The 19093-nt window shown below is 34.5% G+C and overlaps 1 protein-coding gene across 1 annotated transcript in view; it reads left to right on the top strand.

Annotated features, from left to right (window-relative positions):
• LOC111055435 overlaps nucleotides 1-19093 on the top strand; it is a 324213-nt gene that overhangs the window by 217395 nt on the left and 87725 nt on the right. The window contains exons 23-24 of the mRNA XM_039435440.1: nucleotides 13341-13500; nucleotides 16817-16994. Of these exons, the coding sequence (XP_039291374.1) occupies nucleotides 13341-13500; nucleotides 16817-16994 (338 nt within the window). The remainder of the gene's footprint in view (nucleotides 1-13340; nucleotides 13501-16816; nucleotides 16995-19093) is intronic.

Below are 19093 nucleotides of genomic sequence, written 5' to 3'. Positions count from 1 at the left end.
TTTAATATGTTGTATTCATTTCTTTGTACACAATATTGCTATAAACACATGCTTTTGTAGCGGTGTTATGTTGAACAGATGCAAATCTTATAAAACAAGAATCTGATGCAGTTTTAAATTTATTTGTTTTTGCAAATTTTTCATCAATAAAACTGGCAACACTTCCGGTATCAATAAGAGCTGGTGTATTTATTCCATTCACCGAAACAATAATTGTAGCTTTAGAAAGATTACTGGCTATACCAGCTGCAGTAATAGTTGACGTAGTTAGTTTTTCTTTGAGCGTTTTACTTTTACACACATGGGAAAAGTGTCCAATTCGGGAACATTTATGACAAGTCTTTCCTATTGCAGGACATTCTTGAGAATTTGAGTGTTTTTTATATCCGCAACGTTGGCATTGAACGGATTTCTCTACAATTGCCTGTCGATTTTGGGTTACAGCATTAACATCTGAGAAAGATTCACTCAAGCTTATGTTTTTATTTTCTTCAACAGAGTTTGTATAACAAGTACTTTTAAAGGAGTCGGCATATGTTTTTGCGGATTCAAGAACACGTGCTTGGGAAACGGTTTCTTGTAGACTCAAATCTCCTTGTTGAAAAAGTTTCTCTTTAATTTCAATAGAACATAACCCTGAAACAAGAGCATCTCTAATATGCTCGTTTTTGTTTTCTTCGGCTGACACTCTAGTGAAGTTACATGATAAGCTTAATCTTTTTAGTTCAGAATAGTAGTGATCAATGGACTCACCTATTTGTTGTTTTGCATTAGCAAGGCAGTATCGTGCATAAATTTCGTTCTTTGGTTTAACGAACATATCTTCCAACATGGATATAGTTTCTTCATATGAAGTATAGCTTTCCACAATTTCGTATAAAGCAGGTGATAAGAAGTTTACCAATATTTTCATTTTGTCTTTGGTTGTCGTTCCTTCTAAGAAATTTTCGAACGTCTTTTTCCAATGTTTCCACTCTCTCTCTGCCGTAGGCGAATCTGGGTCGATAGATAATTCCTTTGGCTTGAGAAACTTGTCAATATGTGATTCCATCTTATCTTCTTCGTAGTTACGGTTTTCAATCGTTTTTGTCTTTTTCTTATGAGTGAAAAATGTTTTTTCTCCCTCAGGAAAATTGTTGCCCTTGGATTCGCCTCGGGCTTCAAACTTTTCTCTCAGGGAGAAAAAAAACAGAAGTTTTCACTCTAGATTTACAAATAACTGTTAGTTGAGTCATTTTTGGTAAATTGAATAACTTTCTGAGAAAATAATATTTTCTAAAGATGTTTGCTCTATCCAATCAACAATACCATAAGAATTCATCCTCTGAATATCATGGATTTATTTCTTACCGAACATCACGAAGCAGTGTGTGATTACATAACCTTAACTTTTGGACAACATTAACATTTTATCAAAATTTTTGGAGAGATATAGTACAGGCTCAGCCTAGTTTTTCCTTCAATGTCATAATCATATTATGATTGTAGTGTTTTATACAATAAATGAATTTTAAATGTTCTGTCCAAAAAATTGAAACTTTAGACGGTCATATCTCAAAAAGTGATGATTGAAGAAAAATTTTTTCCTGAGAAAACTTTTTCATTTTGATAGCTTGATGATATACAAATTGAAATACTTTGAAGAATATCACCAGTGAAAAATCTATTTCTAAGGATCTCGTGAAAGTGGTCTTTCACGTTACTCTGTTGCAATGATTCTTAAGAAAGATATCGGTTTTAAACCATGGAATCCACGAGTCTAAACTAAAAGTTATTTTTGGTTATTTTTAGTAAATTGAATAACTATCTTGAAAATGGATATTTTCAAAAACTTTTTGTTTTACTTGATCGACAATACCATGAAGAATCCATCTTATGAATCTCATGGATTTATATCTTACCGAATTTGAAATGTTCTGTCCCGAAAATTCAAACTTCAGGCGCTCATATCTCAAAAAGTAATGATCGGAAAAAAATGTTTTCCTGAGAAAACTTTTTCATTTTGATAGCTTACATGATATACAAATCGAAAAACTTTGAAAAATATCACGAGTAGAAAGTTTATTTTTAGTTATAGCACACCCTTCATATCTCGTAAAGTAATGATCAGGAAAATATTTTCCTGAGAAAACGTTTTTAATTTGATGGCTTGATGATATACAAATCGATAAACTTTGAAAAATATCACGAGTAGAGAGTTTATTCTTAGCCTCAGCACACCCTTCATATCTCAAAAAGTAATGATCAGAAAAAAAATGTTTTCCTGAGAAAACTTTTTTCGCCACACTGCACAGAAAGCAGCTGTTTTCCAGGGGTATGCGCCACCTTAGTCCTCCGACACACCCAGAACCTGACAGGAGTGAACAGTGACTATCTCATCCATCGACACCGTACGCCAGTGACAAGGAAAGACTGTTTTGAAAAAGTCTGGGATTGGCGTGTGCATTAGGCGCCAAAACCGGACACTTTTACATTTGTACAGAAACAACAAAGTCAGACACATCGAATCTCTGACACTTCCAAAACAAGAAGGTTAAGTTACACTTCTTGGACGGACTGTACTATGCAGAGCTGTCTTGTTTTATTCAAACAATGGTCATTGTTTGATGAATCCCCATGTGTAGGATATTCTTGACAAGGCCATTGAAAATTTATTTCTGAAACCTATCACTCATTTCTATCTCTCTTAGTAGTTATATCAGGCGATGACTTATATTGTAACTGTATAATTCGTTATAATTATATCATTCCTATTTTGTGCAGTTGTCTCTCTTTTCTGCAGTTATTTGGAGCATAAATAATAGAGCTGTTAGTGAATTTCTTGACACAAAACAAAAATAACTTCACTTCATAGTTAAATTATCAAGATTAGTGAGTACACTGAAACCTCTTGATAACTCTATAATTCGTAGTTTTGCCATAAAAAAACACTGTAATTAGTATTCCCATAAAGATAAATACAATAATATGCCATTGTAACACTAATATGCCATTGTAACACTGACAACTCCAGTTATGAGTTCATTGAAAGCTCTATTGATGCACATATGATAATATAACTAGAGACACCCTGGGTTAAAGAACTCGCTCATGAACAGGTCCTGATCTCTGAAATCTCTTACAAGTATGTCAAATTAATATTTATAACAATATTTTCCAATATCCATTCATAGAGGCTATATTATGAATTGTATGAGTAATGATGGGATCAGTATCCATGATACAATTTTTTCGTATTTTTGTTCTATCAGCCACGATATTGCAGAGCCTGATATATAATATATATTGATATTGCAGAGCTTGATATATTATATTCGTCACCCAACAAAATTTATATTCAACGCTTGGTCCCGTAGGCTACAAATTATAGAGGTTCTACTGTGTTGAATGTGGTCTACTGGAGGGTGAATATACTCGAACATTGAGTATTTTGAAGATAATCATTTTTTTAGTATTGTTTTTCATTTTGAATCCCCTTTTATTTGAAAACCAGCAATAGACCTTTGGGACAATTGGTCTATCTTTTCATATTCCCTAAAAACTACCTGATTGTTATAAGCTAATTTTAGTATGTGCTTCCTCAACATAGAAATACCATTTTCTTGGAATATGGGGATGTAGAGGCATATTTCTATAAGATAGAATTCCTGGAAGATTGGATATGTGAGCATGTTGTCAATGGAAATGAGTAGAATACAAAAACTTTGAAAAGTATGATAGAGTTGAATGAAATCAGCTTCAATTATTGTATGGTAATTGTATGATAAGATTACGATACTTATGAACTCTACTTAGAAATCCTATTATATTTATCGATCAATTTCTGTATATATTTTTATATTCATCTGGTTATTTTTATATCTGGTTATTTATGTCCAACGGAATTCGAAAACGGCTCTAACGATTTTCACGAAATTTGGAATATAGTACGTTTATGATATAAAAATTCGATTGCACTAGGTCTCATCCCTGGTAAAACTTGCTGAAGGACATTGAAAGGATCATTCATCCTTGAAAAATAGCTGAGATTTCCGTCGCCTGTGGATAATAAAGTGAGTGAGCGAGTGCATCTGTGGAAAATCAAAATATCTCATCCCCTAGATTTGTAAACTGACGTATAGCCAGCTGTAATAGTATATTTCGCACCTAGGGCCGAAAAAACATTTTTGCCCATGCTGAGAACGTTATTTTTCGCTACACATAAAAATAAACAATATAAATACGAGAATAATATGTTTATTAGGCACTTCCGAAATCAAAACAGGAAGGTCATAGCTCTAGCAAATCTGAGGTAATCTGAATATCAGGAAATTGTCCAAGTTTTTTTATTTTTTATTCTGATTTGTCTAAATAACCTAAAAGATTATGTTCAATAATTATTATGTAAGAGGTTGAGTTTATACTTTTCATTCTTCCAAATGACAATAAGATGATATTATTATAAATGTTTTGATTCTTGAATAATAAACACAAATATTGAAAAGTTTTTTGATCAGCTGTTTTAGCACACTTGAAATTTGGCCAATATGAATGCCAACAATGCTTGTCGTCGTCGACTTCGGAGGTTTAGGTTAGAAGTTCTATCCTACTCTGAAAATCGAATTTGAATAGTTTATAATATATAATATCTTATCTGTATTTTATTCATTCAAATAAAATGATAGTATCTTATTGCAGAATACTTATTAATTCTATAAGCATAAACTGATTTCGTTTCATAAACCATTTTGTAAACACGTTCACATCAAATCAGAATCAGCTGACTTCTAGGTTATTTTACAGCCCTTGGGCCGTAAAACTTTTACCGGCCTGGTCAGAAAACAATCATTTTTGGCCTCCATATGACGCACCAAAACCAGCTCATTACATCAAAGTGGGGCGAAAAATATAAACACGACCACAATATAAAAATTCAGGGAATAAACAGTTTTGGGCTGTGCCTGTTAGTCCTTCCCCAATCATTTTGTTCTGTTTATCAATAAATAAAATAATAACAAGCGAAGCTCGGTGCCCTGATATTGGATTGTGAAACAAGATAATTGTACTGGAATGTATTTAGTAGTTCTGTGAACAGTAGACCTCACGCAGTTTTCTCATCCACAAGTATCCAATGTCAACTGTTTGAAAAGAAACTCAGTTCACGTTTGAATTTGTATTCCATATGATATAATTCATCCAGTTCTGTGATAATCTTTCTATCTGATAAGAATTATTTTTTTACAATAAAAAATATCATAATTTTTTCATCATTATTAAGTTAATTTGACTATTTTTAATCAACTTTAAAATAAGTTTTCTCAAAAGTGAGGATATTAATAATGATGGGCACGCATAATAATTAATACCAATATCGGGGCACCGAGCTTCGCTCGTTATTTATTTGTACACTATTGATAAACAGAACACAATTCTTTAAATTGATTGGGGAAGGACTAACAGGCACAGCCCAAAACTGTTTCTTCCCCGAATTTTTATTTATACATTAATTTTTTTTGTATACTATAAATAGTCCAGAAAGTAGGCTATGTTACATACACTTCCATTCAGGTTCAATTTTTAGTCCAAAAATTTGAAAACAAAAAAGGTCCAATTCAGATTATTTACAAACAAATTGAATAACAAAATAACACTCACTAATCACTTAAAATTGTCAAATAATGAATAACTTTGAAAATTATGATATACTCCAGTTTAGAATGATTATCATGTCATGTCAACAAATCAGATTATCAAGTCGATTAAAATTTCTAGATAATATTCCTCCCCGATTGATTACACAGCTGGAAATAATTCTGTCTCTCTCCCATACACGCATCTTCTGCTTCGACATACGACAAAATTATCATCTGTTTTTCCAAGGATGAATTATTGTAATCCTTTTCATGTCCTTCAGTGAGTTTTCCCAGGGTTGAGACCTAGTGCAATCAAATTTTTATATCATAAACCTACTACGGTATTATGTTCCAAATTTCGTGAAAATTGTTAGAGCCGTTTTCGAGATCCGTTGAACATAAATAACCAGATATAAAAATATAAACATATATACAGAAATTGCTTGCTTAATTTAATAGGATGACTGCAAAACAAGTTATTAAAGCCAAAGACCTTAAAGATGCATATATCTCTTTAAGGTCTTTAATTGAAACTGTGGACCTTATAGAAATTGACACGGTTTTTCCAGACATCTGTGTAATCCACTTGTCAGCTGATTGTTATGGATAATTATTCTATAGTCTGATTAATCCTATCTTCAGAGTAGATGATATTTATACAGTGATACCAGAGCATGGAGGAATTCCTTTTCTTTTCATATTATCCTTAAAATTCAAAGAACCTTGTGTATACATCGACGCGCAGTTGAAAAAGGAATATTCCTGCCAAATCTCATAGAATTCTATCATCGCGTTTGGCCGTAATTGCGTTACATACAGACACACAAAAGAAGAACCGAGTTAAAACATAGACCTCACTACGTTCGGTCAATAAACAGTGATATTTTTATAATTATTTGAAAGCAATTAAGCCGTCCATTACAATCATTGAGAGAAAACCCAATAAGTTTCTCATATTATCTTCTCAAATCTTAATACATTAACAATACGCAACTGGTAATTCATGAGTAAATACTGATGTTGAATGAAAAAGACTAAGATATTGTCAAAAAACCACAGATTAATCTGATTAAGAAAAATCTGTGGTTTTTTGACAATTTCTTAGTATTTTTTATTCAATATGAATAATTACCACAATATCTACTCCTCAACTACACAAAAATTGAAATACTGATGTGGTCGATTTCAATGAACATTAAATGAAATGGTTGTTTCCTTTTAAATTTCTTTACTTGAGTATTCTGTTAATTTCGAACAGAGCTCACTTTCACGGGGTTTTCTCAGATGATGCAGCAATCACTGAGGAATCTCCAACACAGATTTCAATAACCCAGGAGAGAATACTAAAATTAAAACTCTTAGTGCTATATTGCTGAATTATTATTGCCAATTATTAATGTTTTTCAGAAAATTATTAATGCCATTAATGTCTCTTAATTAAATGATAAGTTCTGGAATTTCAATTATTATAATATTTTCCGCATTCCCATTTTTCATTTTTTTATATTTTAAATCCCTTCATTTGGGTTTCTCGTTGTTTAGTCAAATATAGTACGATTATAAAGTATTTATATAGTATTATTCGGTTATATATCTATCACAGAAATCTCTCTCAGCAGCGACTTGATAAACGCTCAACATAGGCTGTTAGGGAACGATAATAATAAGGATATGTGATGAATAATCTATCCTGTTCTAGGCGAGCAATATTTCTGTATCACAGATATCCAAAAACTTCAACCCTGAAATGTGAATATTCTTAAATAAATTGAATAAATGTGAATATTCTTATTTAAATTGATGGGCGATTTCCACCATCCATTATCTCTTGAAATTCTATTTTCGAATCTTGTATTAAAACCTTCCCATAAAAAATGTTAGATTCTATGACCAATGAACCAATATGGAAGACCAGAATTTTGAAGGTACCTACAGATTTTTTTTAAAATTTGAATAGGATTTCCCAGTGGAGCCCACTGTCAAATTATCTTCCAAAAAGGAGCATTAAGTTGTTTTCCTATCAATATTAAGCTGTAGGCCTATATGAATCCATAGAACTTCACAGATTTCTCCGTATGGGTGAATGATTCAGAATCAAAATTCAAATTCGTAAAATTAATAATACAAATTAATGTCAGAGCAAACCGTCATCAGAATTTGTATTATTAATATTACGCGTATGTTATTGAAGGATAATAGTAAGGCAGACATGTTACTTTTGTTTCCTGAAAAAGGTGAGTGAAATATTTTATTGTTCAACGATCTTGACCTGTAAAAAGGTTTAAAGAGTGAGTATTAAAAATTTGAAGCTGATCGATCAACTCTTTCCAAAATTATTGTAGTACATTCAAACAAACAAACCCACAGACTGACAACAACTTCGAACTTGGGTAAAAAGTGAGAACTTGCTAACGCTCGTTCAATAAATATTATCGAGAGAACAACGGGCGGTATGCTCAAGTTGGAAGCACATAACTTGAAGGAGTCAAATTATTTCAGTGTGAGGGATTGTATATTTTACAAGAGAGTATGTGTCTGAGGGATATAGTCCTTTAGTGAATCGCTGCTTTAGTTTTGTTGCACATCCGGCCCTCTCTCACATTCAACCTCTCGCATTCTCCAGTATGATGCTACATCAATATTATATTATACAATCCTACTCAGTGGAATGGGGGAATTCACAATGTTACAAGCAAGAGTTGATAGTAATGGATATAATTGACACAAAAAAAATTACAAATGTAGGCATGGGAAAGTTCTAATTCAATATAGGTAGAAGATAATATCTCTGAAGCATTGTATGAAATAATAACAAAACCCTGAGGGAGAAGAAATGAGAGAAGTATGAAAAATATCCCTAATCACAATGAATATAAAATGCAATTTGAATGTCAATAATATAGTGAACTATAAACTGTACCTTATACATTGATTTACATCAAATGACAGTATTATATAAACGACGAATTTCCTTGTATGAAAAATTTAATAATTAGAATAATGATGAAATGCCATTTGAATTTTCGATTCTCTGAGAAGGATATAAAATAGTATCATTTCCATCAGCACACAACCGGGTAAGATAGATGGATAGATAGATAGATAGGCTGCCTTTATTTTAACCTGGAGGGCGAAGTTAGGGCGCAGCCGGCCCTCTCTCCAACCTAACCCTCCTATACAATTCTAATGTATCTACATCACAACATAAGGAAATAATATTTCGAATAGAATAATAAGTAATATGATAAAAAAGTATAAATCAATATTTGAAAAAAAAACAATTTTATTTAATTTATTAGAATATATTTTAGACTGAAAAAAAAATGAAAAAGTTAGAAAATAGAGTTATAGAAAGTTTTTTAAGCAAGAAACAATGAAATTTCACGCAAACACACACCTTTCACACACGCAAACACACCACGCGCACACACACACACCTCCTCATCCTATGCCCCGATCGCCATCTCTCAGCCTCGCCAAGACCTCCGCGCCGAACAGTGTCCGCCTCTCCACACTCCTCAACGATGCGGGTGAGCTATTCCACAGTCTGCAAGCAGTCACACAGAACGACCTATTATATGTCACAGTGCGATGGATGGGAATGCTCAACAGGCTTGCACCATGCCTTGTATCCCTTCTGTTGATTCCTGCGAGGAATTGAAATTTCTGACTCAAGTAGAGAGGAGACCCAGTTGTCAAAACCTTGTGGAGGAACATCAGCACATGATGAATTCTGTTGTCTCGAAGCTTCAAATACCCATCTCAGTGATGTGAGGGCTTATGTGGACGTCCCTTTCAAGACCAAAGACGAGTCTCACGCAGTAGTTCTGAGCCCTTTGCAGTCTTTCAGAAAGGGTCACTGTCATGTCCTGTATGACCACATCTCCATAATGGAAATGCGGAAATATCAAGGTCTTCACAAGCATTATTCTCTCCTGTAAGGGGATAACAGCTCCAATTCTCTTCAGTGAGTGAATGCCTGCAAAGACCCTGTTGCAAGTCTTTGTCACTTGTTCAGTCCAGTCTAGGTGTCTGTTAAATGTAAGTCCTAAGTTTGTAATGTTTTCACTATGATCCAGTCTATGTGAGTTAATTTCGATGAAAGGTCCATGGTTAAAGTCAAGTTGGTTCAAAAGTCTTCTATTACCTATAACGATTGTTTTGGATTATGATTCATTAATTTTCAATTCATGCTGTGCTGTCCAGAGTGAGACAGCAGTCAGGTCCTCATTCATAAGAGTAACTGCTTCACCAAAGTTATCAGTCTTGAAATGTCTATAACTCTGTAGGTCGTCTGCAAAAGATGAAATCTGGAGTGTCTGAGTCGGTCAGTCACGTCATTTACATACAAAGTAAACAGTAGTGGTCCCAAAACTGAACCCTGAAGTACCCCCCCGTTGACCACCCACCATCGAGACGTGCTGTCCAATCGAACACACTGCTGTCTGTCAAGAAGGTATGACCTCACCCATGCCACACTACTCTCAGAAAAACCATAATTTTTCAGTTTTTTCAAAAGCAGCGGGAGATAGATACAATCGAATGCCTTGCTCAAGTCAATCAACACCATCAGTGTAGACTGTCTCCTATCCATAGCCATTCGAATGTCATCTGAGACACAGAGCAAAGCTGATGTGGTGCTGTGTCCCCCTCGGAATCCAGACTGATGTTCGCTGATGATTCCTTTCCGAGTAATATAGCCGTTCATTTGCTTATGAGCAAGCCTCTCCTGACCCTTAGACAAGACAGACAGTATGCCGACCGGCCGATAATCAGAAGGAGAAGTGGGATCAGGAACTTTGTTGAATGGAATGATCATGGAAAATTTGAATGCAGATGGGAAGCTGGAGGTCATAAATGAAGTATTGTATAAATGTGTGATGAACGGAGAAATGAGAAGCAGAATTAGTTTGATGAATCTCACTGGAAGTGCATCAGCGCCGACAGCATTACTCTTAATATCACAGATTGATCTAATAACATCCAGCTGCGTTACTGCTGCCAAGTTAAACTCATCATCACACCGTAACACCTCATAATTATTGAATACTCATAGGCCAAATCCAAACTCACCGGAACCTGAGAGAAGTAGCAATTCAATTCTTCAACGGTATGTCTGACCACCAACTTGGACTTATCCTTGCCTGCCCAGGGAGACTTCAAAGCGCACCATTTGGAAGCCATTGATCTATTAGAGTTTAACAAATTTTTGAAATATTGACTTTTGGAATTTCTAATTAACTGTTTACATCTATTTCTTTTTGCTTTGGATTCGTCAAAAGTATTTGTATTTTGTGTTCGTCTGGCCAGTGTAAATAGTTTATCTCGTTCTTTCATTAATTCTTTGATATCCTGAGTAATCCATGGAGCTGGTGTCCTGGTGACACGTCTTTTCCTTAAGGGAACATATTTATTGAAGAGATATTGTAGATTATTGACTATTATTAAAAGGATATTATTGATATTATTTGTGTAGTGAATTCCTTCCCAGGGCATGTGGATTGTCTCTTGGAATAATGCTGTACTATCTATATTTTTGTAGTCATAATACTTGATTATTTTTGACTCCATTTTGGGGGGCGCAGGACTGATAGAGAGAGGGTTAAGGGTGAGGGAGAGATAGAGAGAGAGGGAGAGAGAGTGAAAGGAAGCAACAGAACTGAATAAGGTTGAGATAAGAGACAGTGTCACGCAGAAGTATTGTCTTATGAATGGTCACACACACTTCTCCAGTCACACCAAGTTATAATAATAGAATATTTCCAAGAAAAGACAGTCTGTGACAAAATGCAAACCAGTTTACTTCCTCGCCATTCTTCCCGCAAAACTGGCATAGACGACAAGAAATGATAGCAACAACCAGAGACGGTTTTCCAGGTAGAGAAATTAGTCATGGACTCGCCCTGCCAAAACAACACACTTCTTTTTCAGCACAAGAACGACAAAAGCAGCCACCGCCAAAACAAGACTGATTTTCAGTGCTAGGATGGATGTGTCTGACTTTGACGGTGGTGTATACTGATATCTCCCCATTTTCCAGTCCCTACGTAGAAATGAAAGACCTTGTTTGTAGACGACTCGCGTCTGATGTAAGAGACAGGTTTCTTTTCTGGTCTAGGCCAGAAAGTGTCCTCTTTCCAGCCGCTTAGAAGTCCGTAGTTAATAAGTCGTCCGCTAGATCGGGCAATTGTCCACTTTCTTCATCAGCTGAAGTCGCCATGATTTCAGTTCGAGTCAAACTAATTCAGCATTCGCTTCACAACCATTCTTATTCAATTATTTATTGTTGATTAGCGTGTTTCGAATTTTCAAAAATGCTTGAAGATGACGACACCCATGACTGCAAATCTTATACCACTAAAATAAAGTGATAGGTACGATAACGAGTATCCTTTATTTTGTATTCTTTATTTATTTTGTCAGCAATGCCTGTAGTGTAGCGAAAAATATCGTTCGCATCATGGGCAAAAATGTTTTTGCGGCTCTCAATCTTTTCTAGTCCGCCTCGGACTATGGCCTATGGCATCCATAGGCCGAAGTTGAAAACCGATTTCATCCAAAAACCGAAAAATCTCATTTTCTGCTCTAGGTGCGAAGTGTACTATTATTCTAATAGCTTGATGATATACAAATCGAAAAACTTTGAAAAATATCACGAGTAGAAAGGTTATTCTTAGCCTCTTTACACCCTAAAGCTTGAAGACTGTCCGATCCGTTTTACCGTCCAGACGCAACAACTTACATGCTCCGACTTTTGCTTGAGCAGAAGACTGAAGCTAAACTTGAGCGTCTGGACCGGGCTTAAGGTGGAGATTCAAGACTTGGTCCCAAAATTCCTCTTTTTCCTGGTCGGTCCCGAAATTCCTGGTCCCAGAGTTCAGGTAACCTGAATGAATGAATAAATCCTATTATATTCAGCGAGCAATTTCTGTATATATCTAGTTATTTTTATATCTGGTTATTTATGTTTTACGGATCTCTAAAACTGCTCTAACGATTTTCACGAAATTTTGAACATAGTAGGTTTATGATATAAAGATTCGATTGCACTAGGTCTCATTCTTCGGAAAACTCGCTGAACTACATTTTAAGTATTAAAATTTACGGGATTCAGCCCGTGTAAAATGGAAAAATTTAAAGTATTAGAATTTACGAGCTTTTCAGCTCTTCTTTATGAGGTAGATTCATCTTTGGAAAACAGATGATAATTCTTCGTCGTCTCTCGATAACAGAAGATGCATGTGCCTGTGTGGGAGAGAGACAGAATTATTTCCAGCTGTGTAATCATAATCAATCAGTGAGAAATTTTATCTTGCTAGACAATTTTTAATCGATTTGATCAACATTATCTGATTTGTTGACATGACATGATAATCCTCCTAAACTAGAGTATATCATAATTTTCAAGGTTGATCATTATTTGACAATTTCAAGTGATTAGTGAGTGTTGTTTTGTTATTCAATTTGGTTTGTATATAATCTAAATTTTAAAATGTTTGTTTTCAAATGTTTGAACAGAAATTTGAACCTGAATTCAAGTGTGTGGAACATAACCTTCTTTCTGGACTATTTATAGTGTATAAATCGAAATTCGGGGAAAAACAGTTTTGGGCTGTGCCTCTTAGTACTTCCCCAATCATTTTAAAGAATTGTCAATAAATAGATAACGAGCGAAGCTCGGTGCCTGGATATTGAATAAATAATTGATGACGTTTTTTGTGTTGCAAGGTGCGAGAAAACAGAGAATCCCCTGCCGGTTCACGAAAATAAATACATGCCAGTTATAAGAGTGAGTACAACACTGCGAGTCAACATGGTCGCCAAACCAGTAGAGCTTGACTATATACAACGCCACTTTAGCACAATTGTAGAACTGTGGAACTGTACGGTAAGTTTTATTTATTCCATTGACAGTCACGAATAATAATTATTTATATTATATTTATTATTTATTTGTTTATTACTAGTAGTTCTGTGAACAGTAGCCTACACCTCAAGCTCAGTAAGTTACATTGACCTGTTGTTATGTTTTCTTAAAAATTAATTAATAATTTATCAATTTAAAATGTCTTGAAAAAATCCTAAATAAATATAGAGCTTTCTGTCCTATCGTACCGTGACGTGTCGTCCCGGAATGTGAGTGTGAGACCTGTTATCAGGTCTGGCTGCAACTGTCTAAAACGTTGATGGAAAGATGGATGTTCGATGTTTCGATATTATTGATCGAGCGAAGAGAGAAAGATTTAAGTCGACGGTTTGGCATTTCTCTTAATGTTTAAATGTTTGAATGTTTAAATGTTTATATGTTGCGCATTTACGGTGAAACGCGGTAATAGATTTTCATGAAATTTGACAGGCTGGTATGTTCCTTTTTCAATTGCACGTCGGCGCGCAATTTAAAAAGGAACATACATGTCAAACTCCATGAAAATCTATAACCGCGTTACACCGTAAATGCGCAACATATGAACATTAAAACATCAAGAGAAATGCCAAACCGTCGTCTTGAATCTTAGACCTCACTTCGCTCGGTCAATTAATTCATTAGCATTTGAATAATTGCAATATCTCAGTAATTTCCATCTGTGAATAAACATTTGTTTAGTTTATTCATTGACCGAGCGAAGTGAGGTCTAAGATTCAAGTCGACGGTTTAGCATTTCTCTTAATGTTTATATGTTAAATTGTTTATATGTTGCGCATTTACGGCGAAACGCGCTAATAGATTTTCATGAAATTTGACAGGTATGTTCCTTTTTTAAATTACGCTTCGAAATATATACAAGGTTTTTTGAAATTTTGCATTTCAAGGATAATATAAAAGGCAAAAGGAACCTCCTCCATACGCCATTATTAGAGTGAAAATCAGACTATAGAATTATTCATCATAAATCAGCTGTCTAGTGGACTATAATACTACCCGTTCAAAAACATCGAACAACTTGAGAATGTATCTTTCAATCAACGTTAGTAGACAGTTGACTATAATACTACCCGCTCAAAAACATCGAACATATTGAAAATGTATATTTCCATCAACGTTCTAGCTAGTTGCAGCCAGACCTGATAACAGCGCTCACACTCACATTCCCGGACGACACGTCACGGTACGATAGGACAGAAAGCTCTATGTTTATTTAGGATTTTTTCTAGACATTTTAAATTGATAAATTATTGATTAATTTTTGAGAAAACATAGCAACAGGTCAATGTAACATACTGAGCGCGAGGTGTACTGTTCACAGAACTACTAGTATGTTTAGATGTTTATATGTTTGTATTTCACCTGATCTAGAAACGGCTCCAAGGATTCTCACGAAATTCAGAACATAGTAGGTTTATAATATAAAGATTCGATTGCACTAGGTCTCATCCCTGGAAAAACTCGCTAAAGGACATTGAAAGGATAATTATAATTCATCTTTGGAAAAACAGCTGATAATAATTAATATCGGGGCACCGAGCTTCGCTCGTTATTTATTATTTGATAAACAGAGCACAATTCTTCAGGATTGAAAATAGCCCGGCTTTTCTACAACCGGCTCTAAGTACCTGATTGAATGATTACAGCAAAAGTTCAACAGCTGAGTCATAATTCTGACACAGTCCCACACACATGAACTCGCTCACTCACTTCATTCACCAACAGATGACGAAATAATTATTATTAGCTGTTTTTCCAAGGATTAATAATAATAATTATCCTTCTAATGTCCTCTAACGAGTTTTTCCAGGAATGAGACCTGGTGCAACCGAATCTTTATATTATAAACCTACTATGTTCTGAATTTCGTGAGAATCGATAGAGCCGTTTTCGAGATCCGGTGAAATACAAACATATAAACATCCAAACATCCAAACATCTTAACATATAAACAGAAATTGCTCGTTTGATAGTATAGGATATGTTTGATGTTTATATGTTTGTATTTCACCGGATCTCGAAAACGGCTCTAACGATTCTCACGAAATTCAGATATTGAATCTTAGACCTCACTTTGCTCGGTCAATTCATTCATTAGCATTTGGATAATAAATTGCAATATTTCAGTAATTTCCATCTGTGAATAAACATCTGTTTATTACTTTCCTTGCCCAATTACCATAGGTAAGGAAAATATTACTTTCCAAAAAAATTAAGGTACTCTAATTTCAAGTTTTCTATACGTTTCAAGGTCCGCTGAGTCCAAAAACATGATTTTTGGGTGTTGGTCTGTGTGTGTGTATATGTGTGTATGTGTGTATGTCTGTGAACACGATAACTCCATTTCTAATTAACCGATTGACTTGAAATTTTAAACTTGAGGTACTATGAGGATCCGACAATAAGAAATTCAATGAAATTCAATTTAAGAAGGCGGAAAAAATGGCGGATAATTACTAAAAAAACATATTTTTCACATTTTTCTCGAAAACGGCTCTAACGATTTTCTTCAAATTCATACCATGGATAGCTATTTATAAGCCCTATCAACTGACATGAGTCTCTTTTCTGGGAAAATTGCAGGAGCTTCGTAATATTCTTGAGAAGAATGGCGGATAGTGACTAAAAACCATGTTTTTCACGGTTTTCTCGAAAACGGCATCAACGATTTTCTTCAAATTTATACCATGGATAACTATTCATAAGCCCTATCAACTGACATGAGTCTCATTTCTGGGAAAATTGCAGGAGCTACGTAATATTCTTGAGAAAAATGGCAGATAATGACTAAAAACCATGTTTTTCACGATTTTCTCAAAAATGACTTGACCGATTTTTTTTTTCAAATTCATACCCTGCATAGTTATTTATCAGCTCTATCAACTGGCATGAGTCTTTTTCCTAGGAAACTAATGGGGGGTCCACCCTATCCTAGAGAATTGGACTTTGTAACCTCCTTCTCGTGCATGAGGTAGGTAGGTAGAGCAGTTCAAAAAGAACACATCGTCGAAATATTTCATCTGTAGAACAGTTGTTTTGACGACTTTTGAAGAATATCATAGAATTTCACAATTTACACAAAGGAAAAAGTACTCTAAAAACAATATATACACATATACAGTAGTCTGATCATAGTTTCAAATGTTGCTGCCAATCGTCATTATGTTATTCCCCTAAATATTATTCTCGTTTTTAAGAATGAGGCTTACAGTTCAATGAGCAAGGAAAGTTGTGTAAGTGTACCACACCAGATTTTTTTATTTATTTATTTTATTTCCAGTATAATGGAAAAATATATACAAGAGCTGTCGCCGTATTGACAAAACTAAAAGGAGATGAATTAACTGTGGCAGAGATACTAAACTATGATGGGGTCACGATCGATGTATATCCGAAGCTGACCATTCAAGAGATAAAGTTCTTCGAGGACACAGATCATATTAAACCAATGAGAATAGGTGAGTCCAAGGGCCAGTTTGTTGAATATGGACGTCTAATGCCCGGTCTACACGACAACGATATTAGCGCAAACCTGCCTGGTTTGCGCTAAGTTTGCGTCGTGTAGAGGGGATATCGTTGTAAATTTCTGAGGTTTGAAGGTTTGTGCTTTCTTCGATCAATCTCAGCAAGGTTGCGTCAATTCTTCTAGGAAACGATTATGTCTCATCTATCTAAATCGCTTCAAAATGAAGATAGAGAATTCGCGATTTCAGATTCGGATTCAGCACCCTCAAATTAAATATGTGCGAGGTCAATTCTCAAAAATACTCGAAAACAAGGGAGATTTTTTAATGGATAATAATAATTTTATTTACTCTATCTATAGTAATGTAATATATATATATATAATATATATATATATATATATATATAATATATATATATATATATACATAGTTATTCACTCTTCACTTGATAAGCAGTATTCTTGATTATTATTATTATTATTGAGGAGAAGGAGAGAAGAAGTGGGAGGAGGAGGAGGAGGAGTTGGAGGAGGTGGTGGAGGAGGATGGATGGGTGGTGGAGGAGGATGGATGGGTGGTGGAGGAGAAGAAGATGAGGAGGTGGATGAGGAGGAGGTGGTGGTCCTGGTGTGGTGGGAGGAGGAGGAGGAGGCTTGAGTTACTATTCATCTCAAGTTTATAAACACTTCAAAGACTTCGTATAAAATTGATGTATGGTTTAGTTTATAATACAGGTTTGTGTGAAAGTTGGTGTCATGTGAACAGAGGTTTGAGCAAACTTGAGCAAACCACAGAGAAGAGGACAGAGAACTCATCTAATGTTGCGCTTAATGGGTGACCAGCAGTGTGAGTGGGTGTGGAGGGGGGTAAAATGGGTGACTAACAGTTAGTTCTTCAACTCGCTACGAGAGATCAGTACCATCGACAGGCCTTCCCCGCTAATTCAGAAATCCCCCTCCAACAGTTGTAGTACTCTGTCACCTCCCTTGCTCCGCTATTGTCATTCCACATCCAAATTCAACAAAATAAAAACAAGTCACGATTGGCAATTATCCAATATTACTAGTAGATGATCGGCTTGCTCTGCTCTGCTCTGCTGTCTTTTCAATTTTATGAAGCGCATACACGCACACATGCACACACCATACAGTGAATCACACACTAGTACAGTAACTTCTCAGAGAGGAGAAAGGAAAATATATTTTCTGTGTGATACAACAGTACTCCATAATTTCCCTCTCAGTATTATCTCATGCTGCTGATATCAACATAAAAGCTTGTTGTTCCTTTTCCAATATAATTCATAATAAGTTTGGAATTATTTCATTTCTATGAATGCATAAATAAATAAATAAATGAGTCAATTCTATTACACATTGGCAAATAATCTGATAATGAGATCCTTCCAGATTAATTATTTTTATCAATGATTAAATTGAGGCTCCATCAATTATTGTTATACTTTTTTTCAATTCAAAGTGGAACTTCAAATCAAATAATTTATTATTAAATCACCATACCATCTATTCATATGATTAGTCCATTAATAAAAATTAAAGTCAAATAAAATTATTCTTTATATCTTCTGGATTAATTGTAACTTACTGGAAACTGGGTATACAGAAAAAAATATTTCATGCTTTTTTCTATTTGACTACTTGCTAGACAGCCATTTTATTTCTGAGTACAAAATTCATAAACTCAAATAATGAATAGATCACGAAGAAAACAGAAACCTCCATAATTTATTTCCTTTCAATAATATATTTTATAGAAAAGAAATATAAAGTAATAAATTTGTTGACAGTGTGTGACATAATATATCCCAGAATGACAATTCAATGGAATTGATGAATGCAAATTATATAAAAATCTGCATAATAAATAATTTACACATTCTATGAAACTTATTTAGTAATAGGCTATATCAAATAATAAATAGTCTATTATTATTGCAATTACTATAACCCACTATTAGTTATCACTATATGAAAAATTACTAATAACTACTGATACTATTCTAGCATATTATGATAATATACGGTTAAAAGAATTTATCTTTTTTCTATCTGTATGAAATTGTGACCCCC

The sequence above is a fragment of the Nilaparvata lugens genome, chromosome 9, assembly GCF_014356525.2.
Source record: "Nilaparvata lugens isolate BPH chromosome 9, ASM1435652v1, whole genome shotgun sequence".
NCBI classification, from domain to species: domain Eukaryota; kingdom Metazoa; phylum Arthropoda; class Insecta; order Hemiptera; family Delphacidae; genus Nilaparvata; species Nilaparvata lugens.
The sequence above is the reverse complement of the archived record's forward strand: the minus strand, read 5'-3'. Positions and strand labels throughout refer to the sequence as shown.